This window comes from Aulonocara sp. 'chitande type north' Nkhata Bay, linkage group LG22 (genome assembly GCF_057382095.1).
Source record: "Aulonocara sp. 'chitande type north' Nkhata Bay isolate Kocher_YH1m ecotype deep benthic linkage group LG22, A_spYH_male_GT1.1, whole genome shotgun sequence".
Taxonomy (NCBI): Eukaryota; Metazoa; Chordata; class Actinopteri; order Cichliformes; family Cichlidae; genus Aulonocara; species Aulonocara sp. 'chitande type north' Nkhata Bay.
Genome location: NC_141364.1, coordinates 2,012,386 through 2,030,176, shown reverse-complemented (window position 1 = coordinate 2,030,176; position 17,791 = coordinate 2,012,386). Strand labels below are relative to the sequence as shown.

The window sequence follows — 17,791 nt, the reverse complement described above, 5'->3', positions numbered from 1 at the left end:
GGTGTGTGATAAAAGACCAAGAGCGTTAAATTCGGGTCTTGGCTAACGTCTTAGAAAGCGACCCACGGCGGTGGGGCCCGATCGAGGTGGACCAGACCCGGCGACGCTGACCAGGTAGATACAGACACACTGACACAATCTTGCGTAAAAACGTATTTTAAATTCAGGGAATTTAAAATAGCGGAAGTGGCTCGTCGACTGGTAGCTCTGGGAGCTCGTCGACTGGTAGCTCTGGGAGCTCGTCGACTGGTAGCTCTGGGAGCTCGTCGACTGGTAGCTTTGGAGCTCTGGGTAGCTCCCCCAGCTGGGTCTAGACTGGGTCTAGGGAGTAAGTAGCTCTGGGAGCTCCCCTTATCATAAGGGTTCCGGTCGCGCGCGCGTCGAAGCTGTGAATGTGAATGTGTGTGTGTGTGTGTGTGTGTATTGTTTTAATTAACGGAGCAAGCTGAATTTTCACGGTCCAATAAGAGACTGAGCTGCTCCTACTGTGTTTTTCTTTTACTGCTATTCACTGACGTGCTGGTGAGTTGAGAGAACGGTCGAGTTCCGTCTCGTAAAGTTCACACCGCTTTCGGAACTAGTCCGAAAGTCGAAGGGCGTGTGAGCAACCACTCTCGTCTCTAATACCAGCGAAGGTGATAGCAGCTGTATCGTGTATACATTACTTAAACAAAAATAAGTAAATACATAAATAAGATGGATAATCAAGCAAGTGAAATTAAAACTCACTCCTGCTGACGAGCAGTGGTGAGAAAAGAAAAGTCCAGACGCCGGACAAAACAATGTCTGTAAATTGAGAGATTTAAGAAAACAAAATATAAACAGTCAGAAGAACAGAACTCAACTGCCAGTTTAGTAAAACCAGAAGACGAGACACTGTGCAGTGTCCACAATCCTTTTAGTAAACCATCACTCATTCCTGCAGCCGCATCTGCAGCAACACCCATATCAGGAAGAACATAATAATCCCTTATTAAGTGAAAACTAGAGATCACAGTAGTTTGAGGTAGTTTAAAAGGGTTGAAAACAGACCCCACTGAGTAGATATAAATATAAAAAGTAGGAAATAAAGATAAACAAAGGGAAAATTACAGTAGAAATTATCTTTAGAGTATTTGAAATTAATATTGAAATTAATAATAGCAAGGATAACAACTACAATGACTGCTTATGTTGCCGTGCCTCAAGAAGAACAGCATCCCGTTGCAATTCTGTTAGAGGAGAACTTGTAATAGCTGCTAATAAATGACGTGGTGATTAAAAATGACTTGTCAAGTGATCATGCACTGATTAACACATTAGTAGTTTATACAGGTACAACATATGGTTTGCTTATTCTTTTATTTTATTTTATTTTTTGTAGTTTTAATTTTATTATTTTTCTTCATTATTACTTTTATACTTTCTTTTATTGTATTTTCCTTAATTCTTTTATTCTTTTATTTGTTTCAGTCTTTAGACCACATGATTTACATTTCTGCTATGCTGACATTTTGACAATTAAAAAATTGCTAAAGATACTTAATAAATAACCTTTACAGACAATTGTTGTATACATTTAAAATAAGTTAAAACAGGAGGGAATGTTACAGGAAAAATGATTCTATGTTTCTTTACCTTCTTTTAAATGTACAAAGATGCCCTTTGTCTATGGTTAGATTAGTTTAGAATTATCCTTTTAGACTTTCCCAGCAAAGACATACTGTTTTGGGACATATTGTTTTAGATTGTTTTATCTCTCACAGCCTTCTCCCAGCTCTCTGCTGACGAGACTAGCGCCACATATGGAGTTGTTTTATTTTATCTGTTTATTATTTGTTATCCTGTTCTCACTGTCTCTGTGCTCTGTGCCTATAAAAAATGCCAAGCCACTGTGCATGGTGTGAGTTGTTCTCAGCAGCTCACCCATGTACACGTTTAGCAAAGAAAGTAACTTTGTCTCATTGTGTCTTTATTTCTCCTGGGTTTTTTACAGAGTTTTCTCCTAACATCGACCAAAGTGAATAAAAACTCACGCTCCTATTCTGAATGAGAGGGGTAGGTTTTCGGCTTCTACAGACGCCATCTGCCATCTTACCCTGCTACACGGTCTGCAGTTTCAGCCAAACGACTCTGCAGCCAATCAAACATCACGAGACATTCAGAGAAGTGACTGAACTTCTGATAGGTTAAAGTAATATGTTAATAGCCTAAAATGCTTTGCGACCTACTTTCATTGACAGGTTGATCGACTGGTTAGCGAACCCTGCTTTAGTGTGATGTAACAGCCGGGCAGATTTAGATTCTGAGAAAATACAATGGAGTACAAGTAACCCCCCCCCTCAAAAAAAAAAAAGAAATTGTTTTTTGGCTGTTGTTTTTTGAAACTCTCATTCAGTGAGAAGAGATTTAAGAGAGCTACTATTTTGGCTGAAATGTAACACTTTCACAGCAGAACCACAGTTACCATGAAGCTCAAACTGGGATTTTGACTGGCCTCAGAACTGATTACTGTCTGACACTGATCACCTGATTTTACCTACAGTTTGTTCAAAATTCATTTTAGTTGTAACTGAAATGATACCTGCCTTTCAAACAGAACTCCTACACACCAGGTGATACTCAAAGACATAAAGGTATAAGACCAAACTTCTGGGTCACAACTAACTTAAAAGACAAACAAACATTTATTACTAAATCTTCTTACTCTAAACTGGTGTGGCTGTAGCTCAGGTGGCAGAGCAGGTCAGCCACTAATCAGAAGGTCGGTGGTTCGATCCCAGGCTGCCTCCTGGCTGCATATCAAATATCCTTGGGCAAGATACTAACCCCATGTTTGCCTACTGGTGGTGGTCAGAGGGCCCGGTGGCGCCAGTGTCCGGCAGCCTCGCCTCTGTCAGTGCGCCCCAGGGCAGCTGTGGCTACAATGTAGCTGCCATCGTGAATGTGTGTGTGAATGGGTGGATGACTGGATGTAGTGTGAAGCGCTTTGGGGTCCTTAAGGACTAGAAAAGCGCTATACAAATGCAGGCCATTTACCATAAACTCTACTAATGAAGATTATAACAACAGAAAGATTATTAAACACATACGGGCTTCTTCTAGTTGCTTTTTCCCCCTAACCAAGAACATCTTCAGCCATTTGATGCACACATTCTCCAGGTATCTCTTGATGCGCTCTTTCGTGGCCTGATCACTGTCCCACTCTCTCATGGTGAGTTGGGCCTCCTGAATTGCGGCGATCCAGGATTTGGTTTTAGAATCGAAGGAAAGAAGGTCTGTTAGATTTGTATTGTTGATTGTCATTTATGCTTAGAAATATTTAACCACATATGCTTAGAGGTGTATAATCAATTGTAGATTGAAAGAATGTCTCATCCTAGGAGGTCTGTAACAGCTCTGTGTAGCATGAAGGGGGAGTGCGTTCACTCCCGTTCATAAGTTGTCCCTCAGTCGTTCTTGTCTCTGCCTGCTGTAAATACACATAAACAGACACAGACGAAATCTGAAGCAGCTGAACTTTAAAGTTCACAGTTTGAGTACAAACTTGTTCTCCGGCAGCCGAGTGTCTTTAAAATGAGTCGTGTTAACACTGATGGTCCAATGCGGTGACACCTTGAGACATTTAAGGGATCAATAAATTAGAGTTTCACGTTAATTATAACATCAGAAGGACCAACATGAATTTCTTGTCCTCTGATTCGCTCCAATATTATTATTATTATTATTATTATTATTATTGGGACTGACTCTCTGTGGAGCCTCAAGTGGACATTACCGGAACTGCAGGTTTAAAAAGCGCTTATTTATCTCATAATGTTGCACAAAATGCCACATTTTCAGCTTTTCAGTCAATACTTTTTTCTATTAACTTTTCTAAACATATTTTGGTTGTTAAGAGTGTAAAGGCTGAGAAAGTAAGATGAGGAGAAGCGTGTAAGAACCGATGAAGACGACTTAATGTCCTTAAATATCAGTGGCTGTGATCTAAATCTAAACACCTACATTCCTCTGTCACATTCTTTTAGCCTGAAATGTGACGACTTTTCATAAATCTGTTCTTAACGTAAGGTATATCACTGTGTTTGCCTAAAAAGTTGATTCTGTTCATCTGGACATTTTCAGGGGGAGAAACGTTTCGTCATCATCAGGTGACGTCTTCAGTCTCAGCTGACTGCAGGTTTCAATCTTAAAAATAGGACATTTGCACAATGACTGAAACCAGCCACTGAAGGAACAAGGGGCTGGGAGGTCAGTTCCTTGATCATTAATGCAAATTATTCTGTTGTTCCTGCAAGTCTTTAAGTCCTCTCTGATGGAAGTTCTTGTTGCTGGTCTGTAGAAGAAGATTCAGGATGGCTCCTGGGCTTGAGCTTGTTTGGCAGAATCAGCTGCAGGGATGAACAACAGCATTATTTTACAAGTAACACAGACGCTGATCTGCTCTGGCTTATTCTCATATTTTCTTTGGCAAAGCTGTTCTCTGCCCTCGCTCTAACTGTGGTTCAGATTCTGAAAACATACAGCAGGCCGGAGTCGTCTCTGTTTTCTGAGGTGGCTGAGGTTTTTAAACATCTGTTGAACAATGCTCAGGTTTGAACTTTGAGAGTTTAAACAAGAGAGAAAAGTGTGAAAATGTTCACGTCTGTCTGAGAGAAATGTGTAGTGAAGGGTTTTACAGCCTTAAAACATTATAATATTTAATATAAACAATTTAAGCTGGCTACTTCGTGGATTTCACCTGTCACAGGTTTTTTTTTAGAACATAACTCCCGCAATAAGTGATGGACCACTGTATTCTGGATATTTATAATTGAATTTTTATATATCAGAGCTACTTCTTATATTTTGTAAACTTTGTAATATGTTGTATTATTTAATTTAGTTCAGTTAATTTAGTTTAGCTCAAAACCTACAGGTTCGATATTTATTAATAAAATAAATGAAATCAAATTTTAAAAGATGTCATATCCATCACATTTATTAATGTGTAACAGCTAGCATCGATCGTCTAGGTGTGGGTCCAGCGTTGTGAGACCGATCCCACGCTGGTGCATCCCCCTCGGTATGTCCACTTTTTACTATCCTATGTTAACAAACTGTGAAGTGCATCAGAGATACTTACAAGAGACGCCAGAGACGCTAAAAATCTGGTCGTATATTCATGGACTCTGTGAAGGGAAAAAACAAAGTATTCAGCTGCAACATGAGTTTAAAATCAGTCAAACCAGAGTACAAAATTATGTGACTTATAATTACAATCAACAATATTCCACATATGGACACCACGGCGCCAGCTGCTCAGGCCCAAGGCTGGAGCCGAACAACAACTCCCTGATAACGACTGTGTGATGACTATTCTTCCCATCCCATGCAAGGCCACCTGGGTTGGCTGGAAGACTGTTTATCTAAGGCTGATAGGGCAAAGGACACTGTCTCAGCTGAACTATGGACACGCACACATACACTTACACTGATAAGCACTCACACATCCCCCTCCCCTTCCAACGCCTTCGATGCTTGTTGCCTCCTGGGAACACGAGGCGGGTCTGAGCCCGCGCTGGAGAGTCGGCGCAGTGGCAGGATGGCTGCTGTGTTGCCTGGGATTACTCCTTTTCCCTACCCAACCCTGTTGCTGGTCACGTGCTCCATAATGTTGTGCTGTGGACATTTATGTGCTTTCTGTGCAGAGGAGTTTTTTTGTTTCCTGTTCTCATGCTGTCCTCCTGTAGCCCAGCATGAGCAGAGGTCTCTTTTTTCCTCTTGTACCTTCCCCACTGTAGTGTCCATTTCAGTGGTTTTCTGTAATGCAACTGTTCTCTGACTTGTATCCCCATGTGATGTCTGTGTTGTGTGTGTAAGGTCGGGGGCGGGTTCATTCCACTGCAGGGCAACCTGCCAGTGGCGTGTCTAGAAAATTTTTGTTGGGGGGGCCAGGTAGGGGCACAGATTTGGAGAAGGGTGGCAGATTTAATTGGCAGATAATGTTTAAAAAAAAAATTCTACCAACCCTTAACCATAATTCAATAATCCTATAAACCTAATAACCAAATGCACTTTTAACTCTTATTAGAATGAGATTTTAACCACTACGGTGCAAAGTTTTTAGATACTGCGTTGATAAAGTACAAGAGATACAATCAGTCAGTGCTTACTCAGCATTCAAGGACATCAATATTTGCATAGTATTTTTACTGACATATAGTGCACATATGTTTTGGGCAAAAAAATTTTTGAAAATTAAAATACGAACATTTGTAACAAACAATTGACAAATTAGCCAATGCCAATGCAAAACTTTATCTGCCTGTTAAAAAAAGAAGATAATCTTCTCACAAACTGGTGTTTGATTTTGAAACAGGAAAAAAGTGGAGAAACAACTGAAAAGACTAATATTTGAATAAAACCTGAAAGCAAGTAAATACTTTCTATGCTGCCTTATGGTAAACTTTGGTAATATTGATAAAGAACAGCACTGGCTGATGATAAAATACAGTCAGCTGGCATGGTGACACTGCCAGTATTAACCTGCAGGGCTGGACTGGGACAAAAAAATTGGGCATTTTGACTACAGACCGACCCACCAGGTATTAAAGCCATAAAGACTTTGACTGAAAACAAACCCTGTGGTGACAGTGATGTACAGTCTTGTTGGTATATGTATGATTTCTATACATTTTACGTCAGATAAAAACTTTGGTTGTAAGATTTAGATAATTATTTAATAAAAACTAGGTATTTTAAATGAGAATAAGAAAGAAAAGTATTTCTTTGTGCCCCCCTTTCCCTGTTAACCTTCCTGCCTTCTTGGGACCTTTTTGTGCCACTGCTATGTGTTAAATGGCTGCCATTTCCACTGTGTTCAGTGGAATATAACCAAACTTGCCACAGGATAGTTTTTACCTGTCAATGTTAATATTCCAGTGTGAATTCCTTAAATCAGCCTAAAATGGCCGAGCAGCAGAAATCCCCACACCCATCACCCTGGGGACCATTTTCTGCCCATTGACTTCCATTATAAACGCTATTTTTCAACCCCAAATTATCATCATATGATTTTATTTTTTCTTCTTTTCTTGGATGTCAATGAAGACTCAGGGCCTTGAAGTTTTAATTTTTAAATTGCAAAAAAATGCAAAAAAATAATGGCAGGTCAAAATGTATGTTGGTGCCAATCTTTGGTCCATCTAAAGGCCTACTTATAATGACAATCACATATTACTTCAACTGGTTTTTTGTGGAAATATTTAGTTTCGTTTTTTGGTTTTTGGGGCTTATAACACAGGGCGCTCATGTAATAACACTGGGATTTGAAGGGTTAAAACAACGAAAATATAATTAAAACTTTACATGAATATTTCAGGGAGAAGTAGTTTTACAAGGTTGGCTAATTTAAAGTGGAATAAGATATGGATATATGGTCTTTTTATGGCGTGGCTGAGAATGGTCCCTAGGGTGATGGGTGTGAGTTTTTTAAAGGATGGCAGGAGGGTTAATGCCCTACCTGGCCCCCTGGCAAAACTTTCCTAGACCCGCCCCTGCACAGTTACCAGCTGTCAGCTACATAAAAAAGGATCCTGGTGTTATTTATCTCTCAGAAACAGTTGATAACTTCAACTCATTCATGTGACCTAAAAGGTAAACCTGTTTCTCCATCACCTGTTCAGCTCTGATGATCCAGTAAGGACATCTCCTGGTTTCATCTTCATGTTTCCCTCTCACCACATATCTAAACAGACATCATGACCAGCAGCTTTACAGCTGTGGCTCCAGCAAACATCAGCTGATACTAGAAATTAATATTAAATACATTCTAACAACAGCTGATCAAGCTTAAACGTGCTGCTGTTGTTTAGCGCAACATCTGCTGGTTTCCTCTTTCTGGCGCAAAGTGGGCGATAAACAAACAAGAGAGCCGATCAGCTGATCATTGATCAGTTTCATGATTGAAGTAGCAACAGGAGAGGGAGGGGAGAGAATGAGAGAAGAAGAGGCAGCTGTGCAACGTAAAGACAGAATAAATCCAGCTTTGTGTCTTTTTCCATTCTAGCTAAAGTTCGGGACAAACTGCGTCTCTTCTCAGCTCAATACGAAACGTGTAATATTTTCTCTGAATGAGGGACCATTCCATTTTTTTAAGGAGCCGTTGGCAACTCTACTAACCTTATGAATAAAATAAAGTTCACTATCAGTAACATCATAGCACCCACCCAGCTGTATAAAAACTCCGTCAAGCTGGCTAGAACGCAGTATGAGTTATTGCAACTGACAGTAAAAAGTCAGCAACATGAAAATAAACTCCACCTAAACTTAGTTCATATCTGACCCAGACAGACTGCAGGTCATAACTTCTTACCTGAAGTTCAGTTCACCTGACACTCGGACTGGCGGCTGCTTCGGGTCTCTCCTCCTGCCTCCCCTTCCCTCGTCCACCTGTTGCCTCTGTGGAAGCCCCGTCATAGCCACAACCAAACAACGGAGTTATTTCTACACATCGACCTGCATCTGGCCAATCCACCACCTCTCATTGTTCATGCCATTACAAAAAAAAAATAAAAAATAAGTCACCGGGCAGATGCCCGGTATGCCCGATGGCCAGTCCAGCTATGTTAACCTGCAACCAAATCTGCAGCTCCATACAGCAATGTTACGACTTAGATTATATCTTATAACTCATAACTCTTATGTTAGCTGCCCTCAGTAGCATACTGTCTGAAATATTCCACAGCTGCAATTATTCTTTAAGTGTTATTTTTTCCTTGGGATTCTAATTTCGCCGAAGTTTACTAAACTCAACAAACTTAATATTACTTACCGGGACATTTATTCTGTCCTCATTTTCTTTCACCGAAAAATTGTTTCCTGCAGTGCGTCTTTCTGCTTGGCTCTCCTACCTTTGCTAACGTGATGCGCATAGCGCAGAAGCGATGCTGCATTCACTTACACTCGGATATCTGAGAGTCACCGTGAAAACATAATCGGACATTTGATATTTGATTGAATTTTATTGTTTTGCCTTTGGGGTGGCACCTGGGGTGGCCAGTCTGGTTTGGGGGGTGGCCTGTGCCCCCCCAGGCCACCCCGCTGGACACGCCATTGCAACCTGCCACTGCATGTGGCGAATAAACTTTGAACTTGAACTTGATACAACACGTTAGCTGAGACAGACTTACGGTTGCTGCCTCTGAATAGTTCGTCGTCAGCATCACGTCCTACAAACAGACACAAAATGTTAAAGTTCGTCCTTTGCTGTAGGTGCTGCTACACTTCCTGTAAAGACGACAAACATTTTGAGCTGAATGAAGCAAAACAGCAAACTTCAGTCACAAACTCATGTGATGTAGTGATCGTTCTGATGTGAGGTCATTCCTTTCATTGCTTATTGATCTGTTTCCAAATGGTTATGGTGATAATAATAATAATAATAATGGATTGGATTTATATGGCGCTTTTCAAGGCACCCAAAGTGCTAAGTGGTGCTGTCATGTAGTTAAGAGTGGAAGAGTATACACTGGGTTATATTTGTAGTCATAAATAGAAACATGGTAATTCCCCAGTGTTCCTGAACATCTCACATCAAAGGGTCCTGGAGAAAAGTGGAAAAAGGACCAAAGACTGAAAATGAGTCGATGTTCCTAAAAACATTTTTTTGTTCCCCACAAAAAAGGTAATCTCTCTCTCTCACACACACCGAGGTTATTTAAGGACAAACTGCTCCACATGTGAGGAAACATTTGATCTGATCTGTTTGTTTCTTTTATTTATGAACTGCAGGTTAAAATCAGCTTTAAGGTTTTCAGCACTGCTGCTGTATAAATATTATTACCACATCAAATAATAAGAGCTTATGTGTTAAAACTTAAATTAAAAGATAACGTTTACCAAAAACCAGAGCAGAAAAATAAAGTGTTTACCTGGTGTAGTGGTGTAAACAGCCAGAGGTAAAGCTGTAAACACACACAAAAGACCAAATGACATTTATTCAGTCAGTGCTTCATGTTTGATTCTTTTGAGCTGTTGATTTTAACAGAGTTAAGTTAAAGAGCAGTGACTCCACAGAGAAACTGAAAGTCAAAAGTACGTCTGAGTTTTTCTTCTGTTTGTTTCATAAAGTGAAACTGAGCAGCTGTCACAGAGAGGAACCTCTGTCCTCTGCACACACCTGACAGCAGCCATGTTTCACCTGTCGGGCTGAGGCGTGAACCACTGCAGGGTGGAGCCAAAGCTCACAGCTGGCTGTGTGGAGCCCAGCTGTTGTAAAGGAAGGAGCTCAGCAGCAGCAGACTGAGCTGCACAAACAGAGGAGAGAGCAGGAACCAAAGATCTGCTGTGCTGCTCATTTAAAGGAGTCGCTCTTAAAGACCTCACTACGCTTTATTTCAAACTTCACCACTAGTTGGCAGTGTTTCACAGGAAGTGTCAGGAGCAGTTCCTCCAGTATAGAAGCAGTAGATGCAGTATTTGGGATGTGAGCAGGTGCTGTGGTGGTTTCACTGAGCAGGAAGGTTGTGGGTTCAAACTCAGCTGGAGCCTCTCTGTGGGTTTGTGTTCTCCCACAGGTTAAACATGCGCTCGTTACATGAACTGCTGACCTACACTGACCACAGGGACCAACATGAGAGCAGAGCTCTCTGAAGGGACCTGAGTCACAGACTGTCTGTGATCCTGCAGGGACCAAACTGACAGACAGCTGCTGTCCTGTTACTGTCAGATTAAACATGTTAATGGATGGGCTCAGACTGACTCGAGTCTCTGAGCATCAAACTTCATAAGAGAAAAATAAAGATGTTACCGTTGTTGTCGTTGGCTCCACGTCTGCGTCCTGTAAACAGACGTAACACAGACTGTCAGTGATGATGGATGAACTCAGTGGTTTGTTCTACATGCAGATGTGTCTGAGTGGAGACGGTGGAGGAAACGAGCTGCACACTATCAGCAAACATCAATCATTTCTGTTCTGCACAGAAAAACTACATTTATGTCCCAGAGGGCTCAAAGTTATTGGATCAGAAGCTGCAGACAAGAAAGTCTGACATCATGTCACATGACTGTGACCTTTGACCCCCTCATGGAGTCCTAATAGAATACTAAGTGAAGTGTTTGAAGGCTGACAGACTGGAGCAGCTGATATTCAACATTTCTTACATTCATTTCAATGATTTTCTTCATGTGTTTCAAATGTGATGATCAGTAACAGCTCCATGTCATCACTGTCTGAGACCAGGACAGTTTCATTTTTACAGGATACAAAGACAAACATTTTAGCTCCACTCAGCAATAATTACACACAACAGCACACTGGACTTACTAAGATACAAGATCAGACCCACAGCTACAGCAACAAGAGCAACCAGAGCCAAGGCTCCTCCCACTGCAGCAGCGATCGGAGGTCCACATCCAGGTTCCGGTGGAAGGCCAGTGATGTCTGAAACACAGACACAAGCTTCAGGTTGAGGTCACTGTCAGTTATTTGCTGCTGTTTGTTACTGAGATGTAGATTTGAAGCCACAGTCATGATGGAGTCAGTGATCTGACAGCAGTGATGTGGAGCAGCAACAGGAGGTCAGTGAGAGGGGACGGCACTGAAACTGTTCATATCTGCAACTATTCAGTGATGCTCTGGAGGAGATCGCTGCTCTGCTTCTTCAGGGCTGCAGAGCTGGGCTACATGTGACATGCTAGCTTAGTTCTAGATGGACTGACATGGATCTGACCTCAGGACTGTGATCAGGACAGAATGATGCAGATCTGCTGGACACAGAGCTCCAGGCTCTGACTGAAGAAACAGAGTTATGATCAACAACAGAGGCAATAAATAAAGTTTCTTACCCCAAGTCTTTGTAACATCCACACCAGTCGCCTCATGAAAGACTTCACAGCTGAACTTTGACAGGTCAGACTTCAAAATCTCCACATGGTCTCGTCTCTGGAAGGTCTCATCGTCATATGGAAGAACTCCGGAGCTCTTCAGGCCGTCGACTGTAGTCAGAACACGTCCGTTCCTTCTGATCCTCACGATGATGTCTTTGGGGTAGAAGCCTGTGGCGAGGCAGGTCAGGATGACGTTTGTCTCCACTTTGGCCTTCTTTGCAAACACAAACACGTCAGGTGGAGCTGGAAGCAGGAAATGGAAACTGTGTCACCACATGTGGTAACTGGAACACTGATTTAATGAATTTATCTGTGACACATTAAAGAATGAACCAGCTGGTACTGGATGTCTTATATGAGCTGTAAGTATTAAAGTCACACAAGAGGAAAAATAGGTTGGTAACCTCCATGAAAACGGGTTGGGAGTTGGTCGCACTGCTTTTCTTCTTTATTCTTTGTGTTGTGAATAATAACTCTGTGAATAATGACGCGTCACCAAAGAAGAAAATATCTAATTGGCTGAGAAAAACTAAAAATGTGACTGGCTGAGTTTACCTCATTTTATTCTGAGAAGCTTCGAGGAGCAGCTTCCATAAAAGACACTTGATTGTTCATTTATTTATGACAGTGGTTTAATTCTGTACTCTGATTCTGGTCTGCAGAGATCTCACAGACGAGCTGCAGATACAGCTTTCACAGAGTGAGACCTGATCTGTTAAAGTCTGATTTCTAGTTTAAACCTGCAGAGAGGCTCTGCTTCATTTTACAAACATGTCCACATGGATCACACAGGCTGCAAACATGCAGATGTTAAAGTGACACATTTATTGAAGGAATATTTTCGTTAAATGTGTGAGCATATTTCTGCCAAACAAAGGACGTTACATACAGCTCATTTATACTTAACTTTAAAAATAGAATCAGTTATTTTTTAATTGTTCTTTTTCATTCATCCATTTTTTTTTTGCTTATCCTCCTCCAACTTCTCTTGGAAAACACCAAGGTGTCCCCAAGCCAGCCGAGATATATAATGTCTCTCCTGTCCTGGGTCTCCTCTGGACACCCACATCTACATTATTGATACTTTTTAATGTGAAATGTTGTCACACACTGACATAAAAATTTCATGAATTTATAACTTTTAGAACTAAAACTACTCTACAGGCTCCACTAATAATGAATTTAAAAACAATTTTTTTCATGTCATACATACATTTCTTTTTAAGCTGCTTCTGTCCATAATTCACAAACTTGCTCAGCCAATCGATGCACTCGATCTCCAGGTATCCCTTGGTGTACTCTTTCAGCACCTGGACGCTGTTCCACTTCCTCTTGGTGGGTTCTGCCTCGGGAGTCGGAGCGACCCAGACTCCATTTTTATCATCGAAGGACAGGAAGTCGTCTCCATCGTAGTTGTACATGTGCATGCCTCGGACAAACCTGAGCGTGCCGTCAGGCTGCGTCTGACCCTCACAGCCCACCATCCTCTGAAGAATGTGAGGGTCTGAAACACAGGAGGGTGAAATTAATAAATAATGTTTAAATAAACATCAGAGGAGAAAATATGATGATGAACATAAACATAAAAACGTTTTAATTTAAACCAATAAGCAGGAATAATTTGGTCCCGAGTTGGAACTTCAAGCGGAAACATTTCTCTACAGTTACTTGATTTCATGCTTTGTTATTGATTATTGATCATTCAGAGTTCATGGATTGTACCCGAGTGATTAAATCATTAAAACAAAGCAAAGACTTACTGCTTGAGTCATTCTGTCTCATTCGCTCCATCAGGATGTTGATGTTGACCTTGAACCACTGCTGCTTGCTCTTGCGGGACTGTGTGCCTTTATCCCAGTAATCAGCAGGTAAACGCTCTCTCATCCACTCCTGTTTGGGAACTGTTACCTGATGCTCGCTGTCAAAGTAGTCGATCATCCTGCCGTCCAGCAAACCCATGGCTGTGAACTGGTGGATGCCCGGGAGGCCGACAGGTTTGGAGAGCGCCGTGTAGATGTAATGGAGGGAGTGAGTCTCTGAAAGTCACACAGGAGGGAAAACACAGGAGCAGGATGGATGAGCTCTGATGTTTTTACTGGGCAGGTATGTTTGCAGATCCATGGATCAGAAGCTCTGGCCCTTTGCTATTTCAGTCATGAACAATCAGTGAGCAGCAGCAAATAATCAGCTGTGTTATTTCTGTCACAGTTTGCAACTGAACGATTTTTCTGTTCTTGCTTCTTTCAAACTGTGCAGGTCAGAATAAGTCAGGGATTTGGACCCAAACCTTCGTCTCCAACATCATAAAGACTAGGGATGGGTATCGAAAACCGGTTCTTGTTGAGAACCGGTTCCCACTGTTTCACTTCCTTGGAATTGTTTGCCATTTTTGCAAACGATTCCCTTATCGATTCCAGTCGCCCCGAATGACGTCACCACGTTGCGGAGCGTCATTTACCTGGCAGGAAACACGGCGCGAAAGCGGCTCAAACGCTCAAAAGTTTGGTTATACTTTACGAGAACGGATGACAACAGGACAACTTGCAATACTTGCAAAGTAGATATTTCATTTAAGGGAGGAAACACTACGAATATCAAAAGCATTTGCTCACAAAACACGCGATGACCTTAAATGAATGTCGTGTTTTTAATTCCGCTCCGGACTCGTGACTCTCAACCCAGCAGCAGCGGTAATGTTTGCACGTCCTCTCCCGTTAATGCGGCAGGTAAATAATCAACAACAGTGCATATTATGTTAGCGCGATCTGCCTTATTACAAACCTGCCATTACTGTGCATTTAGTGACCATGATGAGACAGAGTCTGGCTCAGATGCTGGCAGCTCTCGCTGCAGTCTACCGGTAGCGTCTCCTTTCAGACCAGGATAGACGAATGTCACCGAGCAGAGACTAAGTTTGTGGTCAAAGGCTTGCACCCGTTTGCCACAGCAGATGATTTTCAGTAAGTGAATGTGTTTAATTGTAGGCAGGGACATTACTGGATACTCTTGTGTAATTGCTACAGAATAATTTATGTTATACTTTGTTATTGCTACAGAAGAATATTTATTTTATTATTTTACATTTACAATTTTTCCCCGGGGTCCCTGTGACACCCCATTGAAGAGCCGTAGGCTGGATCTCTTAAGATCTCAGTGCTGGGTTTGTAAGGCCATGTTACTCCTAAATTTCTATCTTGTTCAAAGAGAAGATATAAAACAAAGTTCTGAGCTAATCGACCTTAGTGTTCTCCTTTTTTAAAAAGAATCGATAAAGAATCGAATCGTTAAACAGAATCAAAAATGGAATCGGAAAAATCGTGAAAATCTTATCGATACCCATCCCTAATAAAGACGTCTTTCTTTGAAGCTTCAACCTGTAATGCAGTGATTTCAGTCTCAGCTACAAACTTAGAAATGCAAACATCCAAATACACTGATAATAACTGAGGGTTGACTGCAGAGTTCTTCAAATTTTCTCTGAAAGGAAAAAAAACATCGAACTAGTTTCTTTAATTGTTAAAGAAAATAAAAAGTTTTGTTAACAAGTGTTTTTTACCCTCCCACCAAACTTTAACTCAACCTCAGCATTACTTTAAACTCAGAGCCCGGATCATTTTATTAAATGTTTAATTGTTTTTAATAGTTTGACATGTTGAGGTGAGTTTGTGTCCCTGTGTTTGTAAATGGAGTCCAGGCTGGGAGGAGGACAGACGATTCATTTTGATCACCTGTCTGTGTCTGTTGTCTTCACTTCAACTTTGTTCATTAAAACAGAGAAATGTAGAATATTCCTGAACCATGAGGGAGGAACAGAGAAACAGAGACCTTTAAAAAGCAGTGAGAGCTCTTCAGCAGCACAGATGTGATCTGTGTTTGTCATTGTTGGAGTCAAATTGTTAAATGTTGTCATTGTGTTACTTAAATTTGTAAGTCTTTGTTCAAACTATATGATCAATGACTCCTCCCCAGCCTGTTGAATGGTGCGGGAGGCTGTAGTGTTTTATTACAGGCACATCCTGTGTGAGGGTTCTGTTTGCTTGTTTAGTAACTTCCTGCCTTTATGACCCTTTTGTGGGCAGGAGGTCACACACACACACACACACACACACACAGCACCTTATCTTTTATAACCATGGAAGGGGGGGGGGGGGGTTACAATGGGAGGTGCTTGTGTGTACTGTAACTGTTTTCAATAAAAGGCGGCGAGGAAGACCTAGTCTACTGTCACCAACATCAAAGGACCAGGAAGGGATGGGGAAAGCTCGTATCCCAACAGCAGATTGCAGAGTAAACACTGCCACCAGGTGGCAAAGAGGAGTGATACACCTCCTGCTGTCGGGCCTGCAGGTTTATCCCTGTGCTGTTCTCCTCTGTTTAGTGGCGGACAAATCATTTTTTCTTTTTACTGGCACGAATAATTTCTTACTGTGACACCTGATTGTTCTCTCGTTTTAGTTTTAGTAATATTTTTTATTAAAAGGTTTTGTATTATTCCGCCAGATGCATTTTTAGATAAATAGTTGTATACAGTGGTCCCTCGTTTATTGCACGAGTTACCTTCCAAAAATAATCCGCAATAGGCAAAATCCACAAAGTTGTGTTGTGTTACTAAAGTATGTCAATGAAAAAATAACTGTAAATTCAGAGAGGTGAGGTTGAGCTGAAAAGAACGATACCAAGCAAGGCATCATTGTGTTTGTGAATGAGCCGCCCCATGTTGTGCAGCTTTCTAGATTTTAAACTTATTGGGCTCCATATTTATTTATTATACAGGCTGTACAGCACATAGAATCAAAACTCACATGTTTTATGGAACTAAAATGTGTAATTAACTGGGCTACAGAAAATAAGTTAATAAGTTATAGAATATATTTATATGAAACGCGTATGCTCAGTGAATCAATCTAACCACACGTAACAACTGCATATGTGTTTGAAAAAAACAAACCCATTTGATTTCCATCACACTCTCGCGCTACCTTCAGACAATTTCTCTAGCTCCGCCCCTGATCAGGGTTATATGGATCAGGGGCGGAGTTTCTCTCTGAAGTTTGTCTCTGACACCACATTTAACACTGAAACCAATGAATAACCTGCACATTTAAACGAACATAACTAAAAGTCAACTTAGCTGAAAATAAACAACGTTTTTAACGACGTCACATTTTACTTTCGATTTGAACCCGCCTCATCAACAAGTGTAAAAACACTAAAACTCACCGCTGTTTACCGTCAGTCCTGTCCCCACAAGGACCAGAACTGCGATCACGAACATTTTAGTCCAAATTAAGTCATCTTATCCGGAATAAACTCAGATTTATTCCCCTCCGTTGCCCCGAATATTCCTCTCCGTGTCCGCTCCTCTCTGCTTCCTTGTTCTGAGTTGAGTGATGCATTCAGGGGCCGCGCGTAAACTTCAGACGCATTCAGGCCTACCTGTCTCCGTTTTTTCGTTTAACTGACAAAAAATAGACTTTACCTTTACTGCGCTTTAATAGAGAAATGTTCAATATTCACAGGTGAGCGTGGAACTGAAAACTAACCGAAGAAAGACGCAGGTGAGACTCTACATATATATAAAAAAGAAAACTCAGTAAGACCTGCCACAAACGCTGCTGTGGGTTGTTGCAGTGTGTCTCGCCCTCAATTTTAAGGATGTTTCATGAACAAATACTCATACACTCATACCGCATTAACACTTCAAATCTTAGCGAGTTAACGCAGCTCGCACCATGCGAGGGCTGCACGGGGGCAACGCGTCAACGCAGTTAGGTTGTTAATGCGTCAGCGCCGTACAGCCCCTCGCATGTGGCAACCCATCTAAGCCAAAAATTGGCACTTTTCTAACCCTTTAGGTTAAGAAATGGCGTAATAAAAACGCCGTTTAATAATTTAAAATGCTGAAAAAAACGGCGTTTGCCCCGACAGACTGGCGCCTGCA

The 17,791-nt window shown here is 41.3% G+C and overlaps 1 protein-coding gene across 2 annotated transcripts; it reads right to left on the bottom strand.

Annotated features, from left to right (window-relative positions):
- Positions 1–2,756: 2,756 nt before the first annotated feature.
- LOC147303156 (major histocompatibility complex class I-related protein 1-like) lies at positions 2,757–17,208 on the bottom strand. 2 transcript variants are annotated; one of them, XR_015127043.1, is made up of 11 exons: positions 17,071–17,208; positions 13,611–13,886; positions 13,064–13,354; positions 11,809–12,093; positions 11,288–11,404; positions 10,772–10,801; positions 9,894–9,926; positions 9,153–9,191; positions 8,336–8,421; positions 5,105–5,150; positions 2,757–4,370 (listed from the first exon to the last, which is right to left on the bottom strand). XR_015127043.1 is itself a non-coding variant. In XM_086281478.1 (10 exons), exons 1-9 carry the CDS (start codon positions 17,123–17,125, stop codon positions 5,122–5,124), a joined length of 1,155 nt encoding a protein of 384 aa, XP_086137604.1. In that variant the 5' UTR covers positions 17,126–17,208; the 3' UTR covers positions 2,757–4,370; positions 5,105–5,121. The 2 variants fall into 2 exon arrangements, 1 of the variants encoding a protein (XP_086137604.1); XM_086281478.1 differs by lacking the exon at positions 8,336–8,421.
- Positions 17,209–17,791: the final 583 nt, after the last annotated feature.

Excerpts from the sequence above, each read along its gene's own strand:
- LOC147303156 (XM_086281478.1), bottom strand. The coding sequence starts at position 17,125 with ATGTTCGTGATCGCAGTTCTGGTCCTTGTGGGGACAGGACTGACGGTA. Across the intron at positions 13,887-17,070 it reads AGGACTGACGGTAAACAGCG|AGACTCACTCCCTCCATTAC; the intron begins GTGAGTTTTAGT and ends TGTGACTTTCAG. Across the intron at positions 12,094-13,063 it reads GAAGCAGCTTAAAAAGAAAT|CTCCACCTGACGTGTTTGTG; the intron begins GTATGTATGACA and ends TCCTGCTTCCAG.